We start from the raw sequence: 18486 nt of genomic DNA, 5'->3' as shown, positions 1-18486 counted from the left end.
AAACTTTTTTTTGGTAAATACTGTATCTAGTAGCACAAATTGTACTTTGCCTGCTGATTGACTTTCTTTGATCGAAATTTAAACCCATAATGTCTAAATGTCAGATAACGTAGACTTCTAAAAGTTGTTTACATGGATTTGCCCTACTCTGCTCTACTTTGTTCTACTTACTACCCTGGTAGTGTTGAATTCATGGTAGAATCAATGGTGTCCGTGTTTTGAGGCAGCAAAGCAGGCCCAAAACATCACCCCCACCACTGTGCATGATGGTTGGTACGATGTTCGTCTGTTCAAAGGCAATGTTTTGTTTTCACCAAACATGATATTGTGCATCATAGCCAAACAATTCCACTTATGATTCATTCTTTCCATTTTAGTAGCTTTGTTTTCATACAAGAGCTGGTTTTCAAATATCAGCCATACAACAGTGTTCTATTTTGGCAGCAAGGGCTTTCTCTTGGCTATCCTTCCATGAAAACCATTGTTATACAATCCTTTCCTTATTGGTTATTATTGTATTTTTATTGCATTACCCTTCCCACACCCATCAACAATTCTTTCTCAAAGACTGTCATAGATTTTTTGTTTAATCTGGGCATGATGTGTTACCACACAACTGGGTGCACTTTTTCACCACACTGTGGTATTATGAAACCTCTGACATAACTCTCTAATAGGCAAATTATTGTAAAAATGCACAGTTCACATCACTGTTAAACATTTTTTTTTATTTTGAACTCATTTGTAAAAAGTGTCTTCCAGGAACATTTTTCTATAAACAACCATCTTCTTTTACTTGGATATTTTTTATCAACAAAGGTTTTCAGGATGAATATGCACAATTAACACCTTATTTGCAGTTACACTAAGTTGTTAGCAAGAATTCTACTGGATCATCTTCGGTAATATAGAGAACATAATAACACTTGTGGATAATTTGGGTTTTCTGCTTCATCTGGTACTGGATGTGCATGCTCTCCTTAGAACCATACATCATCTCTCTGTGTACATTATAAATGAATGACTATATTATTGTGTATACTACACAATTTAACACAAGTGATGGAATTATGTTATGTGTAATCTGTGTTTTTTTCTATTTCCAAATACTCAGTTGTTTATGAGATATACTGTTAAATGTCCAGTAATGTAATGTACAGCATATGTTCTAAATTATGCTTTCTCCATAATAGTCCATAATCTCTCCAAAAGCACGCTACATTACTAGCCATGGTAGCAGCTTTTAGAGAGAAAAAGGTTTCTGTCTCACATTATAGTAGCTGCCAAATATAAAATAATAATAATAAAATTAACAAGATATGTCTCAATTACAGTGATGACCTGACCAGTAGGGTTATATTAATGTAACATATATATATATTAAAAAAAACAGGAAATGTCAGAGTTAACAATTGCAAATGTTAAAAGATTTAATCATTCCACAGAAAACACCCTTACAAAACAAAGATGTAACTTGCACATCATTATTTTATGCCATTTTTCTATCTGAGCAGCACACATTAAGCCCAAATAAGATATGAGTCAATGTGCATACAATTGAAAAAAAAAGGGGGACTTGAATAATTGTTGTGAACAACAGATGCATGAAAAGATGCTTGTTTTATAGTTCTGACATAATATGAGTGTAGGCAACAGTTCATGGATTTTCGTTAAAGAAACAGTTATCTTGTTAACCAGTCTAAGCTAAGGTTACCTATTTTTTAAAATTTTATTCCAGGTAATGCTACACAGAAAAACATTAACCATCATTAAACATCAACAAGAATCTCAAGCTTTGTAAGGCCACTACTTCTTTAGTTCAAGGTTAGCAGAATCCTTTTAAAACCCACATATTCCTTTTATACTACGGATAGCCAAGTGATCACTAATTAAGTCATCATGTATCAGGAAAAGTTAAACTCCTCTTGCAGACCACCAGTATGGGATACTGTACATATAGAGAGACTACTGTATTTTATTACTGTTTGTGAAAGGCTCAATTGAAAATGTATATGGAGGATCAAAATGCAAAATTAGTAATAATCATGTTCTTAAAGACAAGAGATCAGGGTACAATTACGGTACTGTTATGTAATTTACCTTTCACCCTATCCCTTGGATGAACAGTTATCCCTTTCCATCTCTTTCCAGCCTGCATTCCCACTCGTTTTCCTCCCTTGCCCTCCAGTGGTTGGACCAGCTGTCAGTGTATATCAGACTTGCTCTGTATCAGTTAATATCTGAATAGCCCTTTTAAAGTGAAAATCATAACTGCCCTATTTTAGTGAACTCAAAATTGCTCTGTTTTAGTAAAAAAAAAACATTACCCCGTTTCATACCACAGTCAGAAGCATTATCAAAGCTCACCAGTTCACACTGCAATTCTAAAAATGTATTTCTACCTTGTGTCTATTGAACCTGTGCACTGGTATCCAATTTTCTGCTCCTATGTATGCCATTATTTTCTATACAAAATAATAAAAAAAAACTTTTTATCACCATTATTATTATTTTTTAACCATTTTTTTGCTTGCATGTTCTGAAACATGTGCACCTTTTTGCTAAGGTTTAGCTTTAATGTCCCTCTTTATAAAATAAAATACTGTGGACATTCAGGGCAAGTGAAAATTGTTATTTTGTACCATCTTTTGTACCACTTTGTACCACTTTCATTGGCTCACCATTATTATTAGCAAACATGCCATAAGAGAACAGCTATGCAACCATGTTCATAAACATTAGGGCACACTAAACACCTTAAGTGGCATTACCATTTGATCACTGAAGCTTCCTCTTACTGTACCTTTTCTGTTGCAGTGTAGTACACATATGTCCTTATCATGTGAATGGAGTTGTCTTTTTGAATATTTATGTGCTGTATGTCAGAACTCATTTACATTCTACAGTACATATTGTTATAAACAGTGCTTACATAATATTGAAAAATGTAACTTATTGAACATTTTTTTCAATTTGTGTTAAATGCTTTGATTAAAGAATGATATTTCATTAAAAATTATTATTTTCTGTATATTTTCAATATTCTATGAATGTTGACATAGTTTAAAAAGCACATAGTATGAAAGCCTAGTATATGTAAAATATGTTTATATAAGTGTCTGAGTAATATCATCGAATCCAATGCTGTCATGCATGCAGTTTTAGACGATTTGTGGCATTGCTTCCATCGATAGATTGACAGATAATCAAAATAAGCAAAGAAAATCTTAACGGTAATTTAAAGGTTAATTGCTTCCCAACGTAAATACAGTTTTCACCTTCTGTCATTCTAAAATGAATTCCATTTTGATGTGGTAGAGACGTTTTTGGACGTCTGATGCGTATTAAATGGTGCAAGTGTCTGTAACTGCGATATGCTCCTTATTCGAAATTAAATTCGACTGACCTTGAATTGTAGGTAAACAAATGGTGCTAGATACATTGAAATTACCGATAAACAATTGCTTAGTGTAACTTAAATACACGTGAAATGTGTAACCCATGATCAATGCATATTTGTGAACGATGATGAATTTTATTACTGATGGTCCAAAGATCGGATTTTTTTGTGCTACGGAGGCAAAACCCAGTTTTAAAATAAAACGGAGCATATGCTTGTGTCACCTCCAGTCTGTTGATCATTCAAGTAATACGATCATGTGAAAAAGATGGTTATTTTTGGGTATTCGCCACCAACAGAGTTACGGGCTGGGGCACATTTGTCTGGCGACAACAAGCAAGATAACAGTAAATAGGATCTTCAGCACAAGCAAGCTTTTTTTTTCCTTTCCAAAAGAGATTGCGGGAAATGCAGGCGTTCGATTCATACAGTTCTGTTGATTTCTTCTCGGCTATAATCTTTCCTCGGGACAAGACATTTGGTGAGGGGAAATGTGAACAGGCTTAAAGTATGGCATGCAAAGATGGTTTCTGCCAAGAAGGAGATGGTGATTGCGATGTCCTCCAGTTACATTTCCACTCTGATTTACTTTCTCTGCGTGACAGCATGGTGAGTGCTGAAAAGCTATCTGATTCACTGGTCAATTTCACCTTTTATTTACTAGATCACTATGATTTATGCTTTAGTATATCAGATTACTACCTTGACTGTAAAAATAGTAATAATAGTACTATTAGTAGAGATGATAACATGCTTAGTAATAATGTAGGAATCGTTTGTTGTCAACGGCTATATATTTATGGCACAATTTATATCTGTTTTGCAGTATAAAGAAAAGCTCTGGACAGATCAGAAAGGATGAGAAATTATATCCTGAAAATTTCACTCGCATACTAGATCGACTTCTGGATGGCTATGACAACAGGCTGCGACCTGGATTTGGGGGTATGTTCCGAAACCTTAATGAGTAGTTTCTTTTCCCAAGTAGTCGATCCACTTTGTGTGAAGAAAGGACAGAGCTAAAAAAAAAAGAGTAAATGATTTGTCAGACGAAAGTAAAAGACAACTTCTCGAGCTGGATTTGAGAGTAGGCATTTGGATAAAGTCGTATGCATCAAAAATAATAATAATAATAATAATAATAATAATAATAATAATAATAATAATAATAATAATAAAGGTAAGGGCGTTTAGCTTAGGAAGCTGCATCAAGAAGACTGAGATCTGTTTATATACAAAATTTGCAAATGGCATGGAAGGGTATAAACTTTCGGGGAGGCGACTTTGGATTTTGATACAAAGGCTGTTTTCTTAGATTCGTATATTTATTTAAGAAGAATCAGTATAGTCAAAAATCGAAATATAAATATAATATAATCGGAAATATACCGCTTAATGCTCAATTTAAGTAGAGTGAGTGCAGATCTTTTTTGTTTAAACCGTGCACGACGGCAGCAGTAGCGTGAAGTATTAGCCTCAGAAACGTGTTGTATTCGAGCACTATGTGATTATAGATGAATAATGTGATAATTTGAATAAAACAGCTACAAACAATTAATAATGAGGGATGTTTTTTTCCTTCTGTATTGTCTTCAACTTCTAATAACAATTACACGTACACGTATCTCCTTTGGAAACTACACATTGCATTATGGTTGGAAATCTGCTTATGTCCCGGAAGGTTTTACAGTTTAAACGGTTTTATCTGATTTTTTTATTCGGTTATATAAAGCGTAGTGGTACAGAAGTAATCTAGAATTCTTCGTGGAAATGTTGTCTATTTCGTGGACACATGCAGTTTGCATAACAATTCATCTTCCGTTACCAGTTAGTGTTACAGATTGCTTGTCCTGTTGGTTGCCAAGATAAGCAATGTGGCAGTGCCTACCTGCAGCAATACCAGCTGCTGTTGTTTTTCTACATTTAGAAAAAAAAGGTACTATCCTAACTCATGAAGTGCTTATTGTCCTAGATATCATCATTATAGTAGCAGAAGCATTAAGCAGATGAAACCTGCGAATTGGCTGTAAAGAGTTAATGCTACTAATGATACAGTCGATTAACGTTTCATTTCCGAGCCCTTTTTCTAGTTTCATAGTTCAGCTGTTGCATCCCATCAAAGGAAGAAATAAATAAATTTGGTTGCCTAGGAAACTATAAGAACTTAAAAAGTCCCAAACTCAAAACTTGATTAAGATGTGTTTTCCAATTTATGACAGTATGGACTCATCACACAGCACATTTTGAAATTGTCACAGGAATAAACATAATCTGAAACTGCAGAAGGTACAGTAATATAGCACTGTCACAATTCACAAGATTCTGTTTTGTCAAACAACAGCAAATGTTACTCTTTATAAAGCTGTCTAGTCATGGAGATGGATGAAAACTGATTACCATAATACTGGTAGCCTACTACATCAGTATGTGTATACTGAAAGAAGCAATAAATTGACTGTTGATGTTCAATTGCAGAAAGAAAAGGTAGTACAGTATGTATGTTTATGTGTATGCAGACATTTGATATAAAAATGTTAAGACTCAGAAAAAACATTCTAAATATTAGTAACAGTAGGGTTTGTAGTTTGTTTATAATTTGTGTTATCCAGGACTAAAATATGTTTACACTTTGTGTGTACAAGATCAGTGATCCTAGTCAGCAGGGTGTCTTTCTGTTCCTGACACAGAATCTCTTTAAGCTAGACTTGGGAAGCAAGTTTAAAGGGGTGCTTTTGTGGGATTCGACTGAAGATTACACAAACATGCTTGTCATTCCAGAGTTGTGTTTCAAATGTAGTAAGAACCTGGACAACAACTTTCTTTAAAATACTCATCATTTCATATGCAAATTGCAGTTGATCCCCTTGAAAGACCTCTAATAAAGCCACTTAACAGGTATCCCATATACAGTAGGTTCTGTGACAGGGATGATCTACTGTATAATCCCACACGATAAAGTTGTTGAGCTTTTCCACTTTAAATAAGCATGGTGTTGTTTTGTATCAGCTGTTACAAAGTATTCAGTTTACTTAGCATTTGCCAGGAACAAACTAGAACAAACTGTGCTGTACAAACGTTGGTATATATTCATGGTTATCCATGTTTAATTTATCTCAATTTGATTTTAGGATATGCAATCGAATTGCAATTATACATATACAATAATCTGTAATTTTCACTGATTAAACTATTTTAAAAGAATCTAGCTCATCACCATGTCAGTCAAGAGCCAAAGGTAGCCTCATGGATAAAGTATTTTATTTTGAAACTGCATTAAAGAGAACATTTTCTTGAGTTAAAACTTTAGTTTTTAACTTAAAAAAAAGAAATGTATCTAAGTTTATTTAAGATTTTGTTCCACGGTATATGGCAGGAGATGAAGGCTGTAGTCTTATTATTTGAGACAGTATCTTTGGAGAGGAATAAATTAAAACAATCAAACTAGTAATTATTTCAATTAATAAATTATGAATAACAAAAGTATGAATGGCCACAGTTAATGGCCACTGTATTTAATGTACTAAACTGTAAAGTGTTGATATTTAGCTTGAACCTGCTCCATTCCATAGTTTTGACAGACCCACCTCATTAATTCCAATATTGATGCTGCTGATGATCAGTTAAAATATAAGGAGTTGATTATAGCAAAATTGTCAAATTAAGCAAATTGTAAGGACTAAAAGCTGTAAAGTATTGTTATAATGCTTTCAAAGCATGTACTTTGAGGAAACAGGAATATTAGTTTTTAAAACTTTTCTGGCTGATTAATAAATTATTTTGTAGTCACTAAAGTTTTACATATACTCATCATGTTAACTTGAAGAAGTAAAACCAATACAGGTTACATAGTAGAATAAGTTCAGTAAGGTGATACTGCTAAGTCTAGATCTAAAGATTTGAGAGATTTTTATTACTTAAATGTTTTTAAATGATAAACATGTTAATACATTTAAATTGATTTGCAAAAGTATTTACCTAAATCCATTGACTACAAATTTTATATATGTATTTTTACAAAGTGAATTAATCAAAATTTTAATGTTCAATTTGACCAATTTTATGGATTAAATAATTTGAATGTCCGCAGAAACTGCAAAGAAAAATCTAAAATTAAAATATGTTTATTGCATAAGTATTGACCTCTCTGAGTCAATACCTGGTAGAAGTAAGTATGGCAGAGATTAAAGTTGTGATCTTTTTGGCATCTACCAACTTTGCAACCTGGGGTGGTGCAAGTTTCACCTATTCTCCTTTGCAAACTTGTACAAGTGCAGCCAAGTAGTTTAAGGAACTTTGATGGACAGTAAATTTAAAGTCTTGCTATAGACTTTCAATGGGATTCAAGTGAGGACTTTGATGGGACCACTGAAGGGCGTTCATGTTATTTTTGTTATTACGCTTCAGTGTAGTTTGGCCTTGTACTTTGGGTCATTATCCTGCTGAAAGGTGAATTTTCAACCTCATTTTAGGTCTTTAGCAGGATCAACCAACAATTAAACTTTCCTCTAAAATTTTCCTGTACTTTTCTCCATCCATTTTCCCCTGTCTTGACAAGCTTTCCAGTCCCTCCTGATGAAAAGCAGTCCCATAACATGATACTTCAACACCATGACAGTAGGAATGGTGTTAATTGAGTGCTGTGCACTCTAATGAGTTTGCAGTAGATATGATGCTTTACATGTAGGCCAAAAGGTTCCAGTTTTTGTCTTGACCACAAGCATTTAGCCACATGTTTGCCTTACTTTATTACGTTCTTTGTCTTACCTTCCTGAATGCCATACTGGAGCAACCAGGATATGATAGACTCATCTTTTCCCATTTTGTTCTGTAGCTCTTTTCAAGTTGCTGTTGACCTTACAATGGTATCCCTAAACTGTCTTTATGTTGTCTGTCTGCTCAGTTTGGAGGGACAGTCTCTAGGCTAAGCTCAGTGCTATGGTTTAATTTTCTCTTTTTTAATAATCACTTTGCTCAAAATAACATTCAGTTTTTGAAATATTGTATCCCTTTCTCCTGATCTGTGTTTTTTCACAATCTTCAGTGAAAGCCCTTTGGTCTTCAAGGCTGAACCTTTTCTTGAAATTCCCTATCTTATTGAGAGAGTATATAGACAGATGTATTCAGTAAAATCACATGACCCACTATTTTTTGAGACAGACAAGCCCCAATCAAAGGATTGTGTAACTTGCCAAAGCAATGTTGCACACCTGAAATCAGTTTTACATTAATCTGAAAACAATTTTTTTTCACAATGGCAAAACAGCCTATATGTATTTGTTAAACATACATTATAATTCACAAATTTTTGTTTTATTTTCTTAAATTAATAGGCTTGAGGACAGTTCCATTTTTAAAAGTAGCACAATAAAGTTTGTAAATGGCAAAACAGCTTATTACTGAACAACTGTTTTGCAATTTACAAAACAATGGCAACAGAACATACATGTACATTGATTCTTTGTAGCTTCTACTTTCACATACTACACATTGTTTTTTTTTCCTCAAGATTTACATACATTATGTAATTAATGTTTTAGGTCCAGTTACAGAAGTTAAAACAGATATTTATGTAACAAGCTTTGGACCAGTTTCTGATGTTGAAATGGTAAGTTACTTTACATTTATTTTTCCAATACTAATTTGTTTGCAAATTTAAGTTATAAATTTGATAAAAATAGATGATTAGTAATGAGTCTGAAGATAATGCAAAGATCTTGCAGTTTAAAAATTGCATCATCTTCATGTTGTGCTGTCGTGCTATTTAAAAATATTCTGTTTGTATGACACAATAGGGATTTATGAAAAATAAATTATTTACATTGTATTTCTTTTTTGTAAAATTTCATAGAAGCACTGAATTATATCATTGAAAAATTATGTTTATGTAATAAACTTTAAATTAATTTAAAATGATCTATTAATGTAACCAGAAAACAATTTCAGTTATTTTGTGAGGAGTCAAAACGGAAATAGTAAGAGTTTTATAACCAGTGTACTGTAAACATTTTATAATTTTTTTTTCTGTTTTCCTAATGCAGGAATATACAATGGATGTTTTTTTTCGCCAAACATGGGTAGACAAAAGATTAAAATATGACGGCCCCATTGAAATCCTAAGGCTAAACAACTTAATGGTCACAAAAGTGTGGACACCTGATACTTTCTTTAGAAATGGAAAAAAATCTGTCTCTCATAACATGACAGCTCCAAACAAATTATTCAGAATCATGAGAAATGGTACTATTCTGTACACTATGAGGTATGTTTCTTTCTTATCATTTGTTCATTTTACAGATTAGAAAATAAGCTTTTTACCATTCAAGGCATTTATGTCAGCTGTGTCAAACAGGTACATTAAAATCATGTTTTTGATTCCAGGCTTACAATAAGTGCAGAGTGCCCAATGAGACTTGTGGATTTCCCAATGGATGGACATGCTTGCCCTCTTAAGTTTGGAAGCTGTGAGTTGAATGTCAACATGATTTAAAAACACTGAAAATATTGTGAATTACTTCTTATGCTTTTTGGTTGATTGCAGTTGACAAGCATGCTGTCTGTAGGGATCTGCTTTACTGATAGCAAAGCAGTTTATTTGAAAATAAGTCACTATGAATAATAAAATAAAGGATAAAAAGTATAATGCTACTTCATTACTCCCTAGCACTTATTTCTATATAGTTATCATGTTTTAGTTACTGGAACCAATAAAATTAAGACTTTCACCACAAGCATTTTAGCATACTCTTTCAGGCAATGACGTGGGTAAAAAGGAAAATAGGCTGAATGTTCCCTGGGGATAGGGGGTGTAGAGATACACACACATTTGTTCTCTCTGTAGTGTCCATTGGTCAGATGTATACTGTATGCACCTCATTACAAAAACAATGAATGATTAAAATTTTTGGATAAGTTTGAGATTTTTCTGAAGCATATTTGATTTAAGGACAGGAAAGGGAAAAAAGCATTGTCAACAAATGTTATAGTTGCACAACGAACAGAAATAAGGAAGTCTGAATGTTTTGAATTTTTGCTGATGTATCTTACTGTTTCTGTTTTTTATGTAGTAATTACAATTAAAATTCTCTTTGTGTTAAGCATCCTTCCTACAATTCTGCCAGTCCTTAGAAATAAAGAAGCACAGAAGCTTATTGTGTTATTGTGTCTCAATAAGGTTAGAAATTCATGTGCTTCCCAGGGTTAATGTGGACCTTTTGAGCTTTACAGTATCACTGCATAACTTGTGATGAAAGTACAGTAGTAGCATTTTGAACATATATATTTCTGCTTTTATTAATCTTATCCAGAATTCCAGAGGAGGAATACTTAACAGAATTAACTTAATCTAGTATTGTCCCCCAAATCTAATTAAAAAATTAGAAATGTTTAGAACATATAAAGTTAGTTTTCATACTTTATGCATCTACAGATGCAGCCATTCAAAATGCATGGTACAAACCCGTACCGCACGCAACTACCCACAAGCCACCGCAGTCTACCGCGGTAAGTGATTGGCTGGCCAAAATGACCGACAGGGGCACTCATGGTGCATTGGTCGGTAGTAAAAATCATTAATTTTTAAAAAAATCAATAATTAAATCATTTAATCTCTTTACTGTGCACATTTTAATCCACTTAGTATTAAATATTTTTATGGATTTTACCACTAAAGGGAAATTTTAGTAGCTGAGCATAAAAAGAAGAGGAGCATAACGCATCTGAAGGTCATAAACGATATTAATATCGGAACATAAACATATTACTGTATGTAAACTGTACTGTGTATGGCTGGTCTTGGTAGTTTAAAGAAAAAATACACACCAGACTTCCATTTCTCCCTAAACATTTAAAGCATGAAAGTTTTATGAAACGGTACCCAAATATGCGATTGCTGTATAGAATGAATTTTAATAAAAAAAATTATTTAACATGAAAATTAAGCTGTTTACATCTTCCACCTGAGAATATATTCACCCGTTGCTTCCCAACGCAAAAACACAGCCACTAACTAGCAAACAGAGGACATTAGCTAGCCAATATGATAAAGAAATAAATGTTTATTTCTTTTGCACATTTATTTGATTGTACAAGCACTTGAAAACTGTCCAATCCCTAGTTCATCAGGCATTTTCTTTTACGCTGCGGGCATTCTCCCGGTCTGGCGCCAGTCTGTGTCTTCTAGGATATAATGCCAGCGATTTTTTGTTAAATTTGGGTTTCCAATAACGACGCAGCAAACTCTTGTTTTTATGTCCACTATAACAGATAATCTCCCTTGCTTTTAACCGAGCCTTTCATAATTTCCTAAAATGAAAATGATTTACTTTTTTTCCCTCACGGGATCAATAAACTATCTATCATCTATCTATCAAAACTATGGGACAGAATTCTGGTGTCTCCCTATACCAGAGATTACGGTAGGGCTTCAGAATGGTGATTGGCTGACACCATCTGACACCCCTCTGACTGGGGAAAAAAGAGGTGCTGATCTGCTCTACACACCAGGAAGTCAACAACATATGTTGTTTCTATTCCAAATGCGTATTTTAAAAGTGTAATTAAGTAAAAACCTTACAGCGTACACAGATTTCTAAGCTGAATAGGAGGAAGAAAAATCACCCGTGTTTCGTGCATAAAAAGTGGTTATTAACTATCGAAACCTGTTTTATTTTTATTTTTTAATTTAGATTAAGAGTTCCCGTCACCCCCATTTCCATTTAAATCGCAAACCCGTGTTTAATTAAATTTCTTTTAGCGTAAATCGTTATCTTTGCCTTCTGCATAATAATGTTCACCACTCTGTCCAGCAAATTAATAATAAACTTTATTTTATATAGCGTTTTAAACGAATAAGTAATTAGGTTGCTCATAAACCTAATCACTTATTCTACATAAACACAGTGTAATTGCTCCCTGAAAATGCTCTTTTTCTTTTTATTTAGGCTCAGATTTCAACTATAGATCGTGCACTAATTACTAGCAGTAAATACTGATGTTATGCTCCCTCTTACCACAAAAATATTAAAAATAATGTATTGTAGCTGGGATGAACTTTTTTTCAAACGTGTCTCTACCTACTGCGACTCGGACACAGAATGGTTAAAGATGGCAACAACTCAGGCACAAATGGGCGATCTCCCCAGACTGTACACCCATTTCACTGTTACCTGGATACTTCTTTTGGGATATCCTCTAAATCCTCTTGGGCGGAATATCCTCTTGGGGGATATTCTAACAACAACTGATTATAAGACGATCTGTCAAAGTGCAATGAAATACAATATGCTGGACAGTATGCTTCTCAAAGCGCTTTACAGGATAACAATAACAACAACAATTTAAGTCCTGGGAGGAAGAATATCATCAATATTAATAATAATAACAAACTTTATTTTATATACTGCCTTTAAAGGTGGCTTTTTTTTTAAATCTTTTTTTAAATGCATTTGCATTTGCACACAGAGCAGTTTACTTGAACATGGAGATGCCATACTGAATAATTCCTGCACACAACCATTGCAGCGGAATTTGCATCGTTTGGCAAGGCTATGATTCATACAAGTGGTGGTGGATTTGGAGACAAAATGTTTTTACATTGGGTTGCTGTAAGTGGAGCAGTAATAAGCCCAAAGCTCTACTTACTATTTTACAAGAGAATTCACCTGACAAGCTGGACAGTATGCTTCTCAAAGCACTTTACAGGATAACAACAACAATAACAACAACAATTTACAAGTTCTGGGAGGAAAATATGATCAATATTAATAATAATAATAAACTTTATTTTATATAGCACCTTTAAAGGTGGCTCCTCAAAGCGCTTTACAGGATAACAACCGATGAAACAACAGTGGTTGGGGGTTGAAAATACAGTACCTGTGAAACTGGTTTGTTCACAATGTACTGTAGACACAGAGTGTTACACCCACGCATTAGCATGTTAGCGTGTTCAGTACATTGTGGATCACAAACAATGTACTGAACACACAGAGACTCAGTACCAATAGCAATTAGCAATATCAAAATAGCAATATTATGGACACACAATTGACTTTAAAAAAAGAAAACGTTTTTTTGACAGCTGGTTTGTGTTGACAGCTTGACACAAGTTTATCAGTGAAAAGACCACAGGCATTCATCCTCCCCCCTACATTCTCAGAGTAGGATAGAATTTATTATCAGCACAATTTATTACGGCGCTAAATTTAATATGATTGATTACCAATAGTTTAAGCTAACACCTAGCTTTTTTAACCCGAGAAGTACTACTCCTGTAACCAAAAAAGGGGGTTTTGGAGGGGGGGAGGTGTTTTTCACTAGAAGACTTCTACTTTGAAAATACCTGAAACCGGTTTAATTCGTCACAGCCAGCACTCCCACAGAGAGTGATGAAAACCGCGCTGCACCAGGCGAATGCACATAATGTTGGGCTTTTGGGCTCAGGTGGATTTGCGCCCTACAGTTCAACCTGCGGTACCGCTGTGTAATGTACATACAGTATAAACGTGTTATTTTGAATTATAAAAAATGTCAATATACTGTAGTGTCCATAATATTTGCTATTTTAGTTTTTTTTAAGTGTTTCTGTTAAAAGAAAATTCATAACATTCGCTGAATTTGAACACCCGACCTCACGTTTATACAGTACTGTAAATCAGTCGCTTAAGCCATGACACCACCGAGGCAAGACATGACACACACTGAAACAGCAATACAGATATTACAGTAATATGGTCGGAAGGTCAACCACGTACTGTAAGACTTTGGCAAAAGCACCTTTTGGTGCTTAAAATGTTTAGGGAGAAATTGAGTATTGGTGTGTATTTTTTCTTTAAAATACCAATAACAGCAACATACAGTTTTACATAATATGTTTATGTTCCTAAATTAATATTGTTTATGACCTTCGTTATGCTCCTCTGCATTTTATGCTTAGCTACTAAAATTTCCCTTTAGTGGTAAAATTCCATGATTAAATGATTAAATCTTTTCACTAACGACCAATAAACCACATTATCTTCCGTATCGCATTAACATTGGAATGTTTTTTTTACAAGTGTCAAAAGAAACAATACACAACCAGTCTCCTCTATAGCTCTTCAGTTTACAGAGAAATTCTGCCAGAGCCTCACAACATTGTCCAATAATACTCTTCTCGTGTCTAATTTTTAGTTAAGCAGGATTTGAGCTACAGACCGTAACAGACCAAAAAACAGAATCCACCTGCGGTTCGGGTGTTGACAAAATGTGTTTACAAGAAAGTGAAATACAGTAATACTACCAGCTATAGATACATAGATTTAGATATTTAGATCCTTAAATTAATATCATTATTAATTTATTTAGATACGTGATTACATATTCTCGATTATAAAACAGATAATTCCGGTCCTGGAATCTGACTGGCTGGCACCCTTCTGAAGCAGTACCATAATCCCTGGTATACGGATGCCCCAGAAATTTGACTTTTTACTGTGTGATAAATTTTAAAGACTACTTCTTAGCGAAGATAAGAAAGCGTAGATAAAAAAGCTTGGATTCTCATGTATCTTTTAATACAGTCTTTGTACAGTCTGAGGATCCTTGTGATATTTTGAGCTCTGGTTGAATGAGAAGTGTCGCAGTTTAAATAATTTTCGTTGTTAGAAATTATTAAATGCTCTGTTAAAAGCAAGGAAGCTTTTATGTTTGTTATACTAAAAGAAAATGCCAGACGAACTAGGGATTGGACAGTTTTTCAGTGCTTGTACAATCGATGGAAATGTTCAAATAAATGTGCTAAAGAAATAAACAAAAAAAGTAATTTATTCCTTTATCCTATTGGCTAGCTAATGTCCCGTCCTTGCTAGTTACAGATGCAGCCATTCAAAATGGGTGAGGTATTTCGCAGCATACCGCGACACGCCCACCGGGGTATCACGCAGTTCACGTGTGTCACGTGACTAACTATCCGGCGTCGCCTTGTAAAACCGCCAGGGGGAGCTTAACCTCTCATGTACAGCATTTGAGCCTTTAATTTTGAACTGTGTATTACAGCATGTTAATCATCAGTCATTAAAATGTTGGTATATTTTATGAAAGCAAGATTGCTCAGTTGGACAAAAGTACACAACCTACCTTTATCAGAATTATTTATGCATCAAAGCCTTTACTGAAGATATTACTAATAGTATTAATAATGGATGACTTTGGACAAGCTGTATACTCAAAGTATAATTTCTTTAGCACATTTGTACAAGCACTTGGAATCTGTCCAAGCCATACTTTGTCAGGCATTTTGTTTTACTTCAACGGGCATAAAAACTTCCTTGCTTTTAACAGGGCATTTCATAATTTCTAACTACGAAAATGTTTTAAAATGCGACACCTATCATTCAACTAGAGCTTAAAATATCACAAGGATCCTCAAGAGCACAGCAAAGAGTGTATTAAAAGACACTTGTATTTATCAACGCTTTCTTTTCCGTATACCAGATTTTATGGAACCACTTCAGAGGGGTGTCAGCCTGTCAGATTCCAGGAATCGGCACTTTAAAGGAAAAATACACACCGGTATTCCATTTCTCCCTAACGATTTTAAGCATCGAAGTATTTAACTAGCATGTGAAATAGCGTGTGAAAAAGTGGTAGTTTTAAGCTTTTCTGCTAATATAATATGGAATCGCGTATCTAAAGAATTTGTGTACTGCGACATGGCTGTGTAGGGCTGTCTCGCCTGCCTGTTCATGCGAGCTGTCTTGTAGCCTACTGGTCTAGGTGCGTGACTATCAACTGGCAGGTTGTGTGTTTGAATCCAGCTGGTGCTGGACTTTTCATTTTTATTTATTTATTTTTTAATTGCGTAACATAAACATATTACCGTATGCAAACTGTACTGTATACAGTATGTATACATGTATATGTATATTTAATGTCTTAACTGTGCCCGTTTAAGTATTGAATATTCATATCTAATTTTACCACTGAAGGGAAATCTTAGTAGCTGAGCATAAAAAAATAGGAGCATACTGTAACGCATGTGAAGGCCATAAACAATATTAATTTTGGAACATAAACATACAGTATATAGCTGGTCTTGGTACTTTAAAGAAAAAAATACACACCAGTATTCCATTTCTCCCTAAACATTGTAAGCTTCGAAGTCTTTAACTAACGTGATACCGGAGTCAACAAGCATACTTTTAGAATTTGATTAAAAGGGAATATAATATGGAATCGCGTATCTCAAGAATTTAATAACGGTATGATTATATCCGTGTACTGCGACAGGGCTGTGTAGGGCTGTTTCGCCTGCCTGTTCATGTGAGCTGTCTTGTAGCCTACTGGTCTAGGTGCGTGACTACCAACTGGCAGGTTGTGTGTTTGAATCCAGCTGGTGCTGGACTTTTATTTTAACAAACATTTCTTCGAAAAAATAGGTAAGCGATATTATGGACAATCATTTGACTTTTATATTTCAAAATATCGCAACATGATCGATATTTGCGATATTTTGAACATATCTTCCCTTCTGACAGCGGTTCCTGCTTCTATTGTGTGTGTGTGTGCAACAGAGTAAATTTTTATAGAGAAATGGAGGCTGGACAGTATGTGTTACAATATAAACATTTATATTGATTTAAATCGTGTTCTGATTTAAATCGCAAACGCGTGTTTAATTATGTGTTTTTTAATCATGATCAGGCTAATGCATTTCTACATTTTCTGTATGAACCAGCTTAGAGTTTCATACAGAAAGACAGCTTGTGTTTAAATTAAGTGTAAGGTAATTTATGCTTCTAAAGTCATGGTCAGTATTTATTATTGTACTGTGCTGTAAACGTTTTCTGTGCCTAGTCACATTATTTTAAAGCGTTTTTATTGCGTTATTAAATCTCCCATTATTTAAACTGCGACACTGATCATTCATCTCAAATAAACTTTATTTTATATAGCGTTTAAAGCGAATAGGTAATTAGATTGCTCATAAACCTAATCGCTTTTTCTACATAAACACAGCGTGATTGCTCTCTGAAAATGCTTTTCCTTTATTTTTAAAGAAGGCTCAGATTTCAACTATAGATCGTATTATTATAAACTTTCTTGGAAAAATGTATTTTATGTAAACCATGTTTGCTATTAATTCATTTAGGGCTAAAATACGTTCATTGTCTTCCAATCGAGTCGAGTTGACTGGAAAAGAATTTGTGATCGGATCAACGAAATGCTTCGTAGGAGGAGGCGGTCTGTTCCTCTCATCTAACAGTCTGTCCACAAACAAAACATTCCTGTTAGGAATTGAAAAAAAACAATTTTGTCAATGAAAACCGGTGTGTGTGTCTCCCCCTGCTGGATGTCCCTCTCACAAACTGCTGAATGAATAAAATAATTTTATTGAAAACGAGTTTGCGATTGTCTGGTCTTTAAATTCTTGAGATACGCGATTCCATATTATATTCCCTTTTAGTCAAATTCTAAAAGTATGCTTGTTGACTCCGGTATCGTGTTAGTTAAAGACTTCGATGCTTAAAATGATTAGGGAGAAATGGAATACTGGTGTGTATGTTTTCTTTAAAGTACCGAGACCAGCCATATACTGTATGTTTAAGTTCCAAAATTAATATCGTTTATGGACTTTACACGTGTTGCAGTATGCTCAGGCACTAAGTAAAAGGAGATGCTTCATATTGCTTGACTAATTTTAAAAACTAAGTTATAAATGCAGACGCTCCCTCGGTGCGCTGCTCTGTTGCGTCGGCTCTTACACAGTGCCTGTCTGCCGTAAGCGTTACAATATACATACCCAACACTGCTTGTACCCATCTGTCATGCAAATAAAACACCTTGAATTGAATTGAATTGAGGGGAGAAGGGGGGAATACTAAAGCCTATACTGGCTCAATGGGCTTTGACGTGCTAATGCGTTGGTTTAACAGTCCGGGTGTGGCAGGCTTCCAATGTCAACTCGACTCGATTGGAAGACAATGAACGTATTTTAGCCCTAAATGAATTAATAGCAAACATGGTTTACATAAAATACATTTTTCCAAGAAAGTTTATAATAATACCTTCTATAGTTGAAATCTGAGCCTACTTTAAAAATAAAGGAA

General features: G+C 34.3%; 1 protein-coding gene across 3 annotated transcripts in view; it reads left to right on the top strand.

The window, feature by feature from the left end:
* Positions 1-3350: 3350 nt before the first annotated feature.
* The window catches only part of gabra4 (gamma-aminobutyric acid type A receptor subunit alpha4), a 78047-nt gene continuing 62911 nt past the window's right edge, over positions 3351-18486 (top strand). For all 3 annotated transcript variants that reach the window (XM_015345326.2, XM_015345328.2, XM_015345329.2), the window contains exons 1-5: positions 3351-4009; positions 4227-4345; positions 8938-9005; positions 9439-9659; positions 9779-9861. In XM_015345326.2, coding sequence (XP_015200812.1) covers positions 3924-4009; positions 4227-4345; positions 8938-9005; positions 9439-9659; positions 9779-9861 — 577 coding nt within the window. In that variant the 5' untranslated portion in view covers positions 3351-3923. The remainder of the gene's footprint in view (positions 4010-4226; positions 4346-8937; positions 9006-9438; positions 9660-9778; positions 9862-18486) is intronic.

This window comes from Lepisosteus oculatus, chromosome 1, assembly GCF_040954835.1.
Source record: "Lepisosteus oculatus isolate fLepOcu1 chromosome 1, fLepOcu1.hap2, whole genome shotgun sequence".
Lineage (NCBI taxonomy): Eukaryota > Metazoa > Chordata > Actinopteri > Semionotiformes > Lepisosteidae > Lepisosteus > Lepisosteus oculatus.
This window is presented reverse-complemented; position numbering and strand designations above follow the sequence as displayed.